The 15,848-nt window shown below is 47.9% G+C and overlaps 1 protein-coding gene across 4 annotated transcripts in view; it reads left to right on the forward strand.

Annotated features, from left to right (window-relative positions):
- The window catches only part of LOC121544750 (tetratricopeptide repeat protein 7B), a 94,276-nt gene that overhangs the window by 40,289 nt on the left and 38,139 nt on the right, over window positions 1-15,848 (forward strand). For all 4 annotated transcript variants that reach the window (XM_041854869.2, XM_045209110.1, XM_045209111.1 and 1 more), the window contains 5 exons: window positions 6,922-7,026; window positions 7,175-7,292; window positions 8,057-8,114; window positions 8,753-8,825; window positions 14,034-14,194. In XM_041854869.2, coding sequence (XP_041710803.1) covers window positions 6,922-7,026; window positions 7,175-7,292; window positions 8,057-8,114; window positions 8,753-8,825; window positions 14,034-14,194 — 515 coding nt within the window. The remainder of the gene's footprint in view (window positions 1-6,921; window positions 7,027-7,174; window positions 7,293-8,056; window positions 8,115-8,752; window positions 8,826-14,033; window positions 14,195-15,848) is intronic.

Raw genomic sequence — 15,848 nt, forward strand, 5'->3', positions numbered from 1 at the left:
GTTAGCTTTAGCAGTGCGGAGAGCCTCCGTGACACAGAGAAGAGCAGTCTCAGTTGAATGACCAGTCCTGAAACCTGACTGGTTTGGATCAAGAAGGTCATTCTGAGAGAGATAGCAAGAGAGTTGGCTAAAGACGGCACGCTCAATAGTTTTGGAAAGAAAAGAAAGAAGGGATACTGGTCTGTAGTTGTTGACATCAGTGGGATCGAGTGTTGGTTTTTTGAGAAGGGGTGCAACTCTCGCTCTCTTGAAGACGGAAGGGACATGGCCAGCGGTCAAGGATGAGTTGATCAGCAAGGTGAGGTAGAGGAGAAGGTCACCGGAGATGGTCTGGAGAAGAGAGGAGGGGATGGGGTCAAGCGGGCAGGTTGTTGGGCGGCCTGCAGTCACAAGTCGCAGGATTTTATCTGGAGAGAGAGGGGAGAAAGAAGTCAAAGCATAGGGTAGGGCAGTGTGAGTAGGGACCAGCAGTGTCATTAGACTTAACAAACGAGGATCGGATGTCGTCAACCTTCTTTTCAAAGTGGTTGACGAAGTCATCCACAGAGAGAGAGGAGGGGGGAGGATTCAGCAGGGAGGAAAAAGTGGCAAAGAGCTTCCTAGGGTTAGAGGCAGATGCTTGGAATTTAGAGTGGTAGAAAGTGGCCTTAGCAGCAGAAACAGATGAGGAAAATGTAGAGAGGAGGGAGTGAAAAGATGCCAGGTCGGCAGGGAGTTTAGTTTTCTTCCATTTCCGCTCCTCTGCCCGGAGCTCTGTTCTGTGAGCTCGCAATGAGTCATCAAGCCACGGAGCTGGAGGGGAGGACCGAGCCGGCCGGGAGGATAGGGGACACAGAGAGTCAAAGGATGCAGAAAGGGAGGAGAGGAGGGTTGAGGAGGCAGAATCAGGAGATTGGAGGGAGAAGGATTGAGCAGAGGGAAGAGATGATAGGATGGAAGAAGAGAGAGTAGTGGGAGAGAGAGAGCGAAGGTTGCGGCGGCGCATTACCATCTGTGTAGGGGCAGAGTGAGTAGTGTTGGAGGAGAGCGAGAGAGAAAAGGGAAACAAAGTAGTGGTCGGAGACATGGAGGGGAGTTACAGTGAGATTAGTAGAAGAGCAGCATCTAGTAAAGATGAGGTCAAGCGTATTGCCTGCCTTGTGAGTAGGGGGGACGGTGAGAGGGTGAGGTCAAAAGAGGAGAGGAGTGGAAAGAAGGAGGCAGAGAGAAATGAGTCAAATGTGGACGTAGGGAGGTTGAAATCCCCCAAAACTGTGAGGGGTGAGCCATCCTCAGGAAAGGAACTTATCAAGGCGTCAAGCTCATTGATGAACTCTCCAAGGGAACCTGGAGGGCGATAGATGACAAGGATATTAAGCTTAAATGGGCTAGTGACTGTGACAGCATGGAATTCAAATGAGGAGATAGACAGATGGGTTAGGGGAAAAATTGAGAATGTCCACTTGGGAGAGATGAGGATTCCTGTGCCACCACCCCTCTGACCAGATGCTCTCGGGGTATGCGAGAACACATGGTCAGACGAGGAGAGAGCAGTAGGAGTAGCAGTGTTTTCAGTGGTAATCCATGTTTCCGTCAGCGCCAGGAAGTCGAGGGACTGGAGGTTAGCATAGGCTGGGATGAAATCAGCTTTGTTGGCAGCAGAACGGCAGTTCCAGAGGCTGCCTGAGACCTGGAACTCCAGGTGTGGGGTGCGTGCAGGGACCACCAGGTTAGAGAGGCATTAGCCACGCGGTGTGAGGCGTTTGTGTAGCCTGTGCAGAGAGGAGAGAACAGGGATAGGCAGAGGCATAGTTGACAGGCTGTAGCAAATGGCTACAATAATGCAGAGGAGATCGGAATGAAATGAACTAAACATCTGGGAGAGGAGAGAGCAGGGCCTCCCTCACCAAAACTTCCACCTCAGAAACTATAATTGTTTCACTGAACCACCCGAACAAAAACTCTCCCAACTTCCACCTTTAGAAATCAGAATTGTTGTGAACCACAGCGGTTCAATGTTTCAAGGAATAGACTCAACCCACTTTATTCAGCTAGCTAACTATGACACCATAGCTAACTAGCATGCTAGCATCCAATAACACACAGTTTAGCACCAACACTTGGTCACAACAAACCACCAATAGTGTGTTAACACACTAAACAGATAATTCGTGTCCGTGTCTAGTTCCTTTCATAACGCAGCAATAATTAAACGTTGGCTAGCTAGCACAAATACATTGTATTTAGCTGCCACAGTACAGCACACAATGGCTACTGTGTTGACTCTGTTCGAAAAGCGGCTAGCTAGCTAGCTTCGTGCTACACCCGGCACCGCGAAAACAATGCTAACCTACAATAACTACCCACAACAGCCCACGATGCCTAACTATGACACCATAGCTAACTAGCATGCTAGCATCCAATAACACACAGTTTAGCACCAATACTTGGTTACAACAAACTACCAATAGTGTGTTAACACACTAAACAGATAATTCGTGTCCGTGTCTAGTTCATTTCATAACGCAGCAAAAATTAAACGTTGGCTAGCTAGCACAAATATATTGTATTTAGCTACTGCAGTACAGTTAGCTGGTCGTGTTGGCTAGCTAGCAATGGCTACTGTGTTGACTTTGTTTGAAAAACGGCTAGCTAGCTAGCTTCGTGCTGCGGGCCTATCTACAATACCTAACTACAATCTAAATACATAATTAAGCCTTACTCGACAAAGCCCAAGCTATGTATAACGCCAAACTTACCCGACGCCAGCTAACATTTGTCTTCTGCAATCAGTAGGTGTAGTTAAGTACAGTAGCTACTAACTACCTAACGTTGATGGCTCAGATAATGAGGTTAGAAAAACGGCTGAATGGTAGGTAGCTAGCTGGCTTAATTACAGGTACTCTTAAGCGTGAAATAACATTGGAAACAACTCTCCACCGTTGCTAAACGTTACCAGTAGCTACCCGCTAGCTAGCTAGCCTCGTGCTTCGCCGGGCTCCGCCGTAAACAATACTTACCTACAATAATTACCTACGGAAACCTACAATAACTGCCTAAATAACTACCTAAATAAACTACCTACAATACCTAACTACAACTACCTACCTACGATCTAAATACATGGTTTAAGCTTTACTCAACACCATATAAGAAGCCAAGCTTACCTCCTGCTAGAGAAAACACAACCTCTCCCGACCCAAATGATACAAATCCCTATACCTTACACAGTGCACTCATTTTACACATTATATGTTGCCATAGAAGACTAAATAAACCCTGGCTCACCAGAATTATGTAATAGATCGATTGAATGAATCCAGTAATCTAGTTGACATCGGTAAAGTTTTCTCTGTCATCTTTGATTATTTTGCGGAGCAAAGACATTTAGGGACCAGGGAGAAAAAGCAATAACTCTACAACAAAAAAACGGTAAAGATGTTCTGTGTAAAATGTCCAAATTACATCAGTCTGACTGGTTGTAAGGAAATAGAAAGCTGTGAAAACGACCCAACATGTTTCTGATAAGATTTCAGTTTGGCTTGGATGCATATTTTATTTGGAAATGCTATCAGCTTTTAAGATGCTGATAAAGATAGCACCTCTACAGATGGTATCTAACTGTGCATTCATATACTCTCAAGATGCTCAAGATTTCTCCACTCCTGTTCCCGAGTCAAAATTGTGCCTACATTTGGTGTATCATTTTACTGCAAGACATTTTTAATTCTGTAGGAGTTCATATTAAGGCTATGTGAGACGTTATAGAGCTACAGTGTCCAGATTACAGTTTCCATTTAACCCATCTGAACAGTAGGCTACAGTTTCCTTGAAGTGCCATAAGCCTATTTAAAGTCTCTGTATTGTGACTGTCGAATTTGTATAGCACCTCACAATCATCACACACTGCTATCATCCTCATTTGCCTCTTCACCAAATCTTTATCAAACATTACTTTTCTGGTCCTCCCTTCTCTTTAGTTTCAACTCTCCATTTCACAACCTCTCTCTTATTGAATTAAACTCTGACATTGTCCTTTTTGCCTCTGTGGATCGACGTAACTTTTTCTGCCCGTTCCCAAAAGCAGTTGGTGATTGGCATGTAGGCTATTTGGCACGAGTACAGTTAGGTCCTAAAGTTTAGGCTTATGCACTAATGCCAGATAGCCTAAAATAATGAAAGGAAAACCTCAATGTAGCCTATACAGTGAGGGGGAAAAAAGTATTTGATCCCCTGCTGATTTTGTACGTTTGCCCACTGACAAAGAAATGATCAGTCTATAATTTTAATGGTAGGTTTATTTGAACAGTGAGAGATAGAATAACAACAAAAAAATCCAGAAAAACAAATGTCAAAAATGTTATAAATTGATTTGCATTTTAATGAGGGAAATAAGTATTTGACCCCCTCTCAATCAGAAAGATTTCTGGCTCCCAGGTGTCTTTTATACAGGTAACGAGCTGAGATTAGGAGCACACTCTTAAAGGGAGTGCTCCTAATCTCAGCTTGTTACCTGTATAAAAGACACCTGTCCACAGAAGCAATCAATCAATCAGATTCCAAACTCTCCACCATGGCCAAGACCAAAGAGCTCTCCAGGGATGTCAGGGACAAGAATGGGCTACAAGACCATCGCCAAGCAGCTTGGTGAGAAGGTGACAACAGTTGGTGTGATTATTCGCAAATGGAAGAAACACAAAATAACTGTCAATCTCCGTTGGCCTGGGGCTCCATGCAAGATCTCACCTCGTGGAGTTGCAATGATCATGAGAATGGTGAGGAATCAGCCCAGAACTACACGGGAGGATCTTGTCAATGATCTCAAGGCAGCTGGGACCATAGTCACCAAGAAAACAATTGGTAACACACTACGCCGTGAAGGACTGGAATCCTGCAGCGCCCGCAAGGTCCCCCTGCTCAAGAAAGCACATATACAGGCCCGTCTGAAGTTTGCCAATGAACATCTGAATGATTCAGAGGAGAACTGGGTGAAGGTTTTGTGGTCAGATGAGACCAAAATGGAGCTCTTTGGCATCAACTCAACTCGCCGTGTTTGGAGGAGGAGGAATGCTGCCTATGACCCCAAGAACACCATCCCCACCGTCAAACATGGAGGTGGAAACAAACATGGAGGTGGAAACATTATGCTTTGGGGGTGTTTTTCTGCTAAGGGGACAGGACAACTTCACCGCATCAAAGGGACGATGGACGGGGCCATGTACCGTCAAATCTTGGGTGAGAACCTCCTTCCCTCAGCCAGAGCATTGAAAATGGGTCGTGGATGGGTATTCCAGCATGACAATGACCCAAAACACACGGCCAAGGCAACAAAGGAGTGGCTCAAGAAGAAGCACATTAAGGTCCTGGAGTGGCCTAGCCAGTCTCCAGACCTTAATCCCATAGAAAATCTGTGGAGGGAGCTGAAGGTTCGAGTTGCCAAACGTCAGGCTCGAAACCTTAATGCCTTGGAGAAGATCTGCAGAGGAGTGGGACAAAATCCCTCCTGAGATGTGTGCAAACCTGGTGGCCAACTCCCAGAGTGCGAAGAGCCTTGGCGTGACCCTGGACAACACCCTGTCGTTCTCCGCTAACATCAAGGCGGTGACCCGATCCTGTAGGTTCATGCTCTACAACATTCGGAGAGTACGACCCTGCCTTACACAGGAAGCGGCACAGGTCCTAATCCAGGCACTTGTCATCTCACGTCTGGATTACTGCAACTCGCTGTTGGCTGGGCTCCCTGCCTGTGCCATTAAACCCCTACAACTCATCCAGAATGCCGCAGCCCGTCTGGTGTTCAACCTTCCCAAGTTCTCTCACGTCACCCCGCTCCTCCGCACACTCCACTGGCTTCCAGTTGAAGCTCGCATCTGCTACAAGACCATGGTGCTTGCCTACGGAGCTGTGAGGGGAACGGCACCTCCGTACCTTCAGGCTCTGATCAGTCCCTACACCCAAACGAGGGCATTGCGTTCATCCACCTCTGGCCTGCTGGCCCCCCCAGTTCCCTCTCAGCCCAATCAAAACTGTTCGCTGCTCTGGCACCCCAATGGTGGAACAAGCTCCCTCACGACGCCAGGACAGTGGAGTCACTCACCACCTTCCGGAGACACTTGAAACCCCACCTCTTTAAGGAATACCTGGGATAGGATAAAGTAATCCTTCTACCCCCCCTTACCCCACACCCCCCAAAAAATAAAAAAAATAAAAATATATATATATATATATATATATATATATATATATATATATATATATACATATTGTAAAGTGGTTATCCCACTGGCTATAAGGTGAATGCACCAATTTGTAAGTCGCTCTGGATAAGAGCGTCTGCTAAATGACGTAAATGTAAAATGTAAATGTAACTACAAGAAACATCTGACCGCTGTGATTGCCAACAAGGGTTTTGCCACCAAGTACTAAGTCATGTTTTGCAGAGGGGTCAAATACTTATTTCCCTCATTAAAATGCAAATCAATTTCTATCATTTTTGACATGCGTTTTTCTGAATTTTTTTGTTGTTATTCTTTCTCACTGTTCAAATAAACCTACCATTAAAATTATAGACTGATCATGTCTTTGTCAGTGGGCAAACGTACAAAATCAGCAGGGGATCAAATACTTTTTTCCCTCACTGTTGATATAAATTGCACAAGAATTATACATTTATGGATTTTTAAGTTATTGTTTTATCTTTCTTTAACCCGCCAGACACCCACCCGCCATTCATCCACACAATATTTCATGACCCTAAACCCGCCAGCCCCGCGGATATAACGACGGTTACTGCGGGTTATGAGTCAACCCGCGCATCACTGATCATTATTGTGACATCATGCTTATTTTATCAATGTACACTGCAGTGATACTTTGTGCTTCACCTAGTGTGTGTGTGTGTGTTGTGTGTTGTGTTGTGTGTGTGTGTGTGTGTGTGCGCAGTCAGCCAGGGCGGTGAAGGTACTGAAGGAGTGTATCCGTCTGAAGCCGGATGACCCCACCATCCCCTTACTAGCTGTCAAGCTGTGCATTGGAGCACTCCATTGGGTGAGAAATGGCAACACGCCCTGCCATTGTCCCTCAGAGATCTCTGATATAAATCAGTATATTATTTGTCCTTTATGATTAGTTTTCTGTACATTTATAAGATTCTACTTATCTCTCTCTCTTTCTTTCTCTCTCTCTCACTGTCTAGCTGGAGGAAGGAGAGCGATTTGCTAAGATGGTGGTGGACATGGGGGAGAAGGCTTCAGAGTTCCGAGCTAAAGGTTACCTAGCCATTGGCCTGGTGTACAGCCTCAAGGCCACAGACGGTGAGGGACAGCTCCCACTTTCTGCCACTGACCTCGTACAGTATTGCACCTTGGGCCAGGGCTCTGTCTCAATTGCTTAAAAACATGTCCTCTCCTCGTCTCCTCCCTTTCATTTGCCCTGACTGGACAGGTAAAAACAATAGTGGAATCTCAGTAGGAAAGCTTTCACCTGCTCAGTTCTTTTAGATCAGAGTGAGGTAAGGAGAGGAAGGATTTTCAAGGACTTTTTATGTGACATGACCAGGAAAGCTCCTGGCTCTAGATTCTACCCTCTCTCTCTCCCCACAGTTATCATTCACACCCAGACACACTAACAGAAACTGACTAACTCTGATGTATGACAGTCCCACTGTACATTGCTCTCCTCTCACTACCACATTTTGCTTATCTCCTCTGGAACATATGGTGGAGACAAGCTGAATATTTATGACATAATGCAGCATAATGTATGCATCCTTCCCTCCCTCCCTCCTGAACAGAATCACTCCTCTCATTTCTCATTCTCTCCCTCTCTCAATCTCCTTCCACTGCTCCCATCTTTTCTACACTCCATTTCACTCGCTCTTAAATGCTCTCTCAATTTACCTGTGGCTCTCGCATATGCTTCCTTCTCTCTTCTCTCCTATTCTTTTACCTACTTTCTTTCCCTTCATCTGGCCATTCTTTCTTTTCTCATTTTATCTTTCATCTCTCATATCTCCTCTCCATCTCCCACACCGCTCAATCCCCCTCCTGTCTCTCTCTCGCTCTCTCTAACCCTACAGCTTCCCTACGGGGGATGCAGGAGGAGTATCAGAGGAAGGCCCTGGGTGCGTTCCAGAGGTGAGTCAGTTTTGTAAGAATTTGGCGTCCCTGGGGCCCACCTGTCCCTGGTTCCCCTAATGGAGGCAGAGTCATCTTCCGTGTCACACCACTCTCCTTGTCCCCTCCCCCTCCTCCTCCCCCACCCTAGGTCTCCCCTTCCCTTTCTCTGTCCCTGTCTCTGCTGTCTCTCTGGGGCATCTCTGCCTGTTCCTGGCTCCCCTAATGGAGGTAGAGTCATCCTCACTCTCACACCACTCTATTGACACATTAACTATGCAGTGGTGTAAAAGAGCCCATTTAAGCCTCTGGGAAGAACCATGTAAGCCAACCTCCCTCTGTGTCTCTCAAGTGGTTTGAAGCAGGACAGGACAGGACAAGGCTGGGCGAGGCTTGTTCAGTAGGATGGATGGATACTTCACTCACTCTAGGTTAGTCCCCTGGTGGTCCCAGTGTAATAGGACCTGACACTCTGTAGGATAGTGGTTCAAAAAATCATAGTGAGTGCATTCATTTCCCTGCTTTATGATATGATACTACAAGCAGCATTCTCGGTAGCAGTCATGCAAGTGAAAAAAACCAGAACACCAATAGTGGATCAATAGTATTTGAAGGACACTTTACCTCCCCACTCACTTCTCCTCGTCTCTCTGTTTCAGGGCCCAGAGCTTGTCCCCCACAGATCACATGGCTGCCTTCTACCTGGCCCTGCAGCTGGCTGTGTCACGGCAGGTAAGGTCTGGACACACACACGCACAGCTGGTCTAGCAGCACTGATACTCTCCGTAGATAGAGGTGTGTGTGTGTGTGTGTGTGTGTGTGTGTGTGTGTGTGTGTGTGTGTGTGTGTGTGTGTGTGTGTGGTCAGTGCTCCAACCCCCTAGGAGGTAGCAGTGCTCATCTTTCACACGGGTCACTCTAAGGTCACCGCAAACTCTCTCTTTCTATCCCTCCCGCTCCCCTCTCTCTGCCATCTCTTCCTCTCCTCTCCTCTCACCTTATTTTACTTCTCCATCTCCTTCTCAACTCCAGACTCTCCTCCCTATATTCCCCCTCCCGGTCTCCTTCTCAACTCCAGACTCTCCTCCCTATATTCCCCCTCCCGGTCTCCTTCTCAACTCCAGACTCTCCTTCCTATATTCCCCCTCCCGGTCTCTTTCTCCTCTCTTTGTTCTTTCACTATAATCTCGCCTCCATCCTCCCATCCCAGAAACACAACAGCCATAAACAGGAATAAATACACAATAAGCAATGATAACTTGGCTATATACAAGGGGTACCAGTACCGTGGGTGGCAGGTAGCTTAGTGGGTAAGAGCGTTGTGCCAGTAACCGAAAGGTCGCTTAACCCTAATTGCTCCTGTAAGTCGCTCTGGATAAGAGCGTCTGCTAAATGACTAAAATGTAAAATGTAATGTAAATGAGTCGATGTGAAGGGGTACGAGGTAATTGAGGTAGATATATACATATAATTTAGATAGGGATAAAGTGACTAGGCAACAGGATAGATAATAAACAGTAGCAGCAGCGTATGTGATGAGTCAAAAGAGTGTGTAAAAAGGGTCAATGCTGATAGACCAGGTAGCTATTTGGTTAACTATTTCAAAAAGTATTTAGCAGTCTTATGGCTTGGGAGTAGAAGCTGTTCAGGGTCCTGTTGGTTCCAGACTTGGTGCATCGGTACCGCTTGCCATGTGGTAGCAGAGAGAATAGTATATGACTTGGGTGGCTGGAGTCTTTGACAATTTTTAGGGCCTTCCTCTGACACCACCTGGTATAGAGGTCCTGGATGGTAGGGAGCTCGGCCCCAGTGATGTACTGGGCCGTACGCACTACCCTCTATAGCGCCATGCGGTCGGATGCCAAGCAGTTGCCATACCAAGTGGTGATGCAGCCAGTCAGGATGCTGAGAGGGAGAGGGAGAGAGATCTTTATTTTATAAAGAATATACCTTTATTGGCTCAATAATTACATCATTAAAAGCAGAAACTTTATTTCATTTTAAACTACCTAGAAAGTTAAAAACAAGCCCCCCTCTTCGTCCACTGTACATAAAACCCCCTGATGCCCCACACCCCTACAAAATCCCCCAGACGGTTCACCAGCCCCCCATATACATGCTCCGGTGTTAACCGAGCCCGCACCAGCCCCAGCAGCACAGCTCTGGGGTCCGTACACCCCGCCCCCTGCATCTCATGTTTCCTGGTCTTCCACATTGGCATTTTTGCCTGCCCCAACAGGTAGTTTACTAGGCAGTCCCCATCGCCTGTTGGCTACGCTATACTTAGGCCCTCCAACGTATTGATCCAGAGTCAGCTCCAACCCTAGGCATGTACACCACCGACCCAGGACAGAAAGTAACCTTACCAGACTGGAACAAGAAAAAACAGATGCTGTACTGTATCCTCCTCCTCACAGAACAGACACCCCCTCCCCACCAATGGATCAAGATACGACACGTATCTGTTCATAGCGGTAGCCCCATGAATAATCCTCCACTGTAGATCAGCAATACGCTTCTCTATGGGGGGCTTATACAGGGAGCGCCAACATCCTCTCAGAGAAGAGGCCGGTCCCAACACCCCTCTGAGCCACCTTCACAGCCACCGTGTACAGAGCCTTTTTGCTGGCTGTGCAACAGGCCCCCAGCTCCGGAGTCTTGAAAGATAGGATCATTCCCTCCCCCTCCTGGTGTTCCCCTGCAGCGGCAGCAATGTTGAAATGAGGTAGGACAGTGTCGTTTGTGGTTAGACAGTCCAGTCTCTGCCTACGCCCCAGCAGCTCTCTGAACAAGCCCGGTAGTGCAGCACGGACCCCCTCCACCACCTGCTGCAGCAGCCTGGTTGAATTTATGGAGGAAGCCTCTGCCATGTCACTGGCAGATTTCCACCCAGCTTCTTCTTGCAGGTCACCCTACATAGTGAACCCCGCTCTCACAAGCCTGGCCCGCAAGCTGGCAGAGGTCAGCAGTCTGGTCTGGATGAGTGGGTAGTGAAACCGTGGCTCCTGGCTGTGAAATGTCTGTGTGAACAGATAGTATTTTTTCACGCCCAAAGCACAGCGTTGCCTGTGAGACAGACGTATCAGCCTCGGAGTCAGCGTTGCCACTACCCTCGGTGTCAGCGTTGCCACTACCCTCGGTAACCACTGCCGGGAGCTCAGTCACTATCAAGCCCGCCCCTGAGCTCCCCGCCACAGCAACCTCCGCTACATTAACATTAACATCATCAACATTAACATCAACAGTATTGATGATGGAATCTTGCAATTCCGATGTTTGGGGTTGAGTCTGGACCTGGGGTGGAGGCCGGGGCTGCTCTCATTGGGCTAGCAAATTTCCAGTAGCGTGCGAGCTCTAGCATCAGGTCACCATCGGGAATGGACGGTGGCACATTGGATATAGTAACACTCATAGCCAGGGAGCATTTCGAGTAACACCTGTCTCAACCAGCCGGTTGATAAGGCGCTCCTCTTTGAGAAACACAACCACCGCTTTATTCATTTGCGAAGCAGTTGAAAGATTTTCATAGCCAACCTGTTCTCACACAGCGAGGAGAACATTCTCCACCGTCACATTCGGCTCAGGCATACACCTGAAACCATGACGGAGAGACAGGGACGCTTTTCCACCTGAGACGCCATCCCCACTCCGCGACTAACTCCCCCAACAATGAAGGCTATGTCACCACTAAAATAAATCACTTAGCCTAAATCTTGCAGGGGAAATAAGAAATATGACCAAAAAATAAACAGTAAACCCCTGCACCACCCACAGCACCCTCACACATAAAGTGTTGATTTGAGACACGGGGAGCCGGGAAATAATGTGACGAGACGCATCGGGGAAAGAAAATGTTTTTCAAACAATGAGAAGGAAATTGAATGTCAAGGGTGGATTTGTGACGCGAGGTCTGGAGGGGAGAGGAAGGGGAGTGGAGAAGTAGAGGGGAGGGATGAGGGTAGGGAGGAGGAGGAGAAAGGAGAAGGAGTGGAGGGGGAGGTGAGGAGCATAGAGGAGAAGGAGAGGTGGTAGAAAAGAGAAGGGAAGGTTGAGGAGGAGAGGGATAGGAGAGGAGAGAGAGGGATTGTGAATTATAAATTATATTCAGTAACAACCATTGTAATATAAAACTCCCAGGTGACTCTAATACCAAATACAGTCTCCGAGTAGATTAATCTGCTGACCAGTATTGATACACACACACACAACCACACACACAAACACACACCGCTAACATTCACTACATGGCCAAAGGTATGTGGACACCAGCTCTTCAAACATCTCATTCCAAATTCAGGGGCATTAATATGGAGTTGGTCCCCCCTTTGCTGCTATAACAGCCTCCATTCTTCTGGGAAGGCTTTCCACTAGATGTTGGAACATTGCTGCGGGGTCTTGCTTCCATTCAGCCACAAGAGCATTAGTGAGGTCGATTAGGCCTGGCTCGCAGTCGGCGTTCCAATTCATCCCAAAGGTGTTCGATGGGGTTGAGGTCAGGGCTCTGTGGAGGCAAGTCAAGTTCTTCCACACCTATCTCGACAAACCACCTCTGTATGGACCTCGCTTTGTGCACGGGGGCATTGTCATGCTGAAACAGGAAAGGGCCTTCCCCAAACTGTTGCCACAAAGTTGGAAGCACAGAATCGTCTAGAATGTCATTGTGTGCTGTAGCGTTAAAATATCCCTTCATTGGAACTAAGGGGCCTAGCCCGAACCATGAAAAACAGCCCCAGACCATTATTCCTCCTCCACCAAACTGTACAGATGGTACTATGCATTTGGGCAGGTAGCGTTCTCCTGGCATCCTCTAACCCAGGTTCGTCCGTCGGACTGCCAGATGGTGAAGTGTGATTCATCACTCCAAAGAACGCGTTTCCACTGCTCCAGAGTCCAATGGTGGCGAGCTTTACACCAGTCCAGCCGACGCTTGGCATTGCGCATGGTGATCTTAGGCTTGTGTGTGGCTGCCCGGCCATGGAAACCCATTTCATGAAGCTCCCGACGAACAGTTATTGTGCTGACGTTGCTTCCAGAGGCAGTTTGGAACTCGGTAGTGAGTGTTGCAACCGAGGACAGATAATTTTTACGCACTATGCGCTTCAGCACTCAGCGGTCCCGTTCTGTGATCTTGTGTGGCCTACCACTTCGCAGCTGAGCCGTTGTTGCTCCTAGACATTTCCACTTCACAATAACAGCACTTACAGTTGACCGGGGCAGCTCTTGCAGGGCAAATATTTGACTAACTGACTTGTTGGAAAGGTGGCTTCCTATGACAGTGCCACGTTGAAAGTCACTGAGCTCTTCAGTACGGGTCATTCTACTGCCAATGTTTGTCTATGGAGATTGCATGGCTGTGTGCTCGATTTTATACACCTGTCAGCAATGGGTGTGGCTGAAATAGTCGAATCCACTAATTTGAACGCTTTTGGCCATGTAGTGTATACCATTGATTTCCGGCAGCGGTAGACCAATGAAAAGGACCTGATATTAGTCATTTTCTGGGTAGATTTAAGCAGGTGTTAACAAGTAATTTATGTCTGACCATGTATCTACTCCATCAGAGATGTGATTGGCTGAGCTGGGAGAGACATTAGCATAGATATAATAACCCTGTTATATCTGTGATTGGTTGGCACAAGATGGGCATGCATGGGGGGAAAAAATACATTAAAACTGATGAAGTGAAAACTGAGCAAGTACATGAGCTATTTGCCTTTAATTAATGTCAAGGGTAAAGGTTAGGGATTAGTGATTCAATTTACTTTTGTGGTCTGAAAGGGCTTTCTACCGTAACATTGTATCCATATAATGAGTTCAAATGTAATAGGGGTTAAGGTTAGGGTTCCTCCATACTTCTGTCCCCTCCAGCATGGCCAGATAGCAGCACCCCTAGCTGTGGATGACTGGTGGTGATCTGACCCGTGTCGTCTGTGTGCTGTAGATCCCGGAGGCGCTGGGGTACGTGCGTCAGGCTCTGCAGCTGCAGGGAGACGACGTGCACTCACTCCACCTGCTGGCCCTGCTGCTGTCGGCTCAGAAACACTACCACGACGCTCTCAACATCATCGAGATGGCCCTCAGCGAGTACCCCGAGAACTTCATGTGAGTCTGGAGTCTGGCCTTTCTCCACAACAGACTCACTCTTATACCCTCTTTATTTTGTATTTATTAGGATCCCCATTAGCTGTTGCCAAGGCAGCCGCTACTCTTCCTGGGGTCCGAACAGGAGCAAAACAATCACAAGAAAACAATAGTCTACATCGGGGGTATTCAACTCTTACCCTATGAGGTCCGGAGCCTGCTGGTTTTCTGTTCTACCTGATAATTAATTGCGCACACCTGGTGTCACAGGTCTAAATCAGTCCCTGATTAGAGGGTAACAATGACAAAATACAGTGGAACTGGCTTAGAGGTCCAATACATCACATAAGACACTGTGCACTATACAAATGTACACTGCTCCACCATTACAAATGTACAATATAACATTTACAGTATTACAACAAAACAATGTTACAATGTGTGTGTGTGTCTCTTCACAGTCCGTGTTGTGCCGAGGTGTTGTTTTATCTTATACTTCTCAGGCATGCCATCACAGAGGCATTCTACAACATTGGCGTTGGCATGTAGACAAACACATTAACCAAAGTATCAGTCAGTGTGCCACTCTGCTCAATGCCGGCCGGCCAGCCATCCACACACACATACACACACACCACACACACACAAAGATCCACTTGGTTATTTTGGCGGCAGAGAGGGAAAGCAATTTCTAATTCATTGTTTTTTTCAAGTATTTTTGTTACAGATAGAAATCACAGTGCTCCTCCCCATCTCCTCTCCTCCTCTCCTCCTCTCCATCTCCTCTCCTCCTCCTCCCCATCTCCTCTCCTCCTCTCCTCCTCCCCATCTCCTCTCCTCCTCCCCATCTCCTCTTCTCCTCTCCATCTCCTCTCCTCCTCTCCATCTCCTCTCAGACTCCTCTGACTCCTCTCCATCTCCTCTCCATCTCCTCTCCTCCGCCCCATCTCCTCTCCTCCACATCTCCTCTTCTCCTCTCCATCTCCTCTTCTCCTCTCCATCTCCTCTCCTCCTCCTCCCCATCTCCTCTTCTCCTCCCCCCATCTCCTCTCCTCCTCTCCATCTCCTCTCTCCATCTCCTCTCCCCATCTTCTCTCCTCCTATCATCTCCTCTTCTCCTCTCCTCCCCCTCTCCTCCTCTCCCTCTCCTCCTCCCACATCTCCTCTCCATCTCCTCTCCTCCTCCCCATCTCCTCCTCTCCATATCCTCTTCTCCTCCTCCTCTCCTCCTCCCCCATCTCCTTTCCATCTCCTCTCCTCCACTCCATCTCCTCTCCTCCTCCTCTCCTCCTCCCCATCTCCTCTCCTCCTCCTCCCCATCTCCTCTCCTCCTCCCCATCTCCTCTCCTCTTCCCCATCTCCTCTCCTCCTCCACATCTCCTCTTCTCCTCTCCATCTCCTCTCCTCCTCCTCCCCATCTCCTCTTCTCCTCCCCCCATCTCCTCTCCTCCTCTCCATCTCCTCTCCCCATCTTCTCTCCTCCTATCATCTCCTCTTCTCCTCTCCTCCTCCTCTCCCTCTCCTCCTCCCACATCTCCTCTCCATCTCCTCTCCTCCTCCCCATCTCCTCCTCTCCATCTCCTCTCCTCCTCCCCATCTCCTCCTCTCCATATCCTCTTCTCCTCCTCCCCCATCTCCTTTCCATCTCCTCTCCTCCACCTCTCCTCCACTCCAT

This window comes from Coregonus clupeaformis, chromosome 29, assembly GCF_020615455.1.
Source record: "Coregonus clupeaformis isolate EN_2021a chromosome 29, ASM2061545v1, whole genome shotgun sequence".
Lineage (NCBI taxonomy): Eukaryota > Metazoa > Chordata > Actinopteri > Salmoniformes > Salmonidae > Coregonus > Coregonus clupeaformis.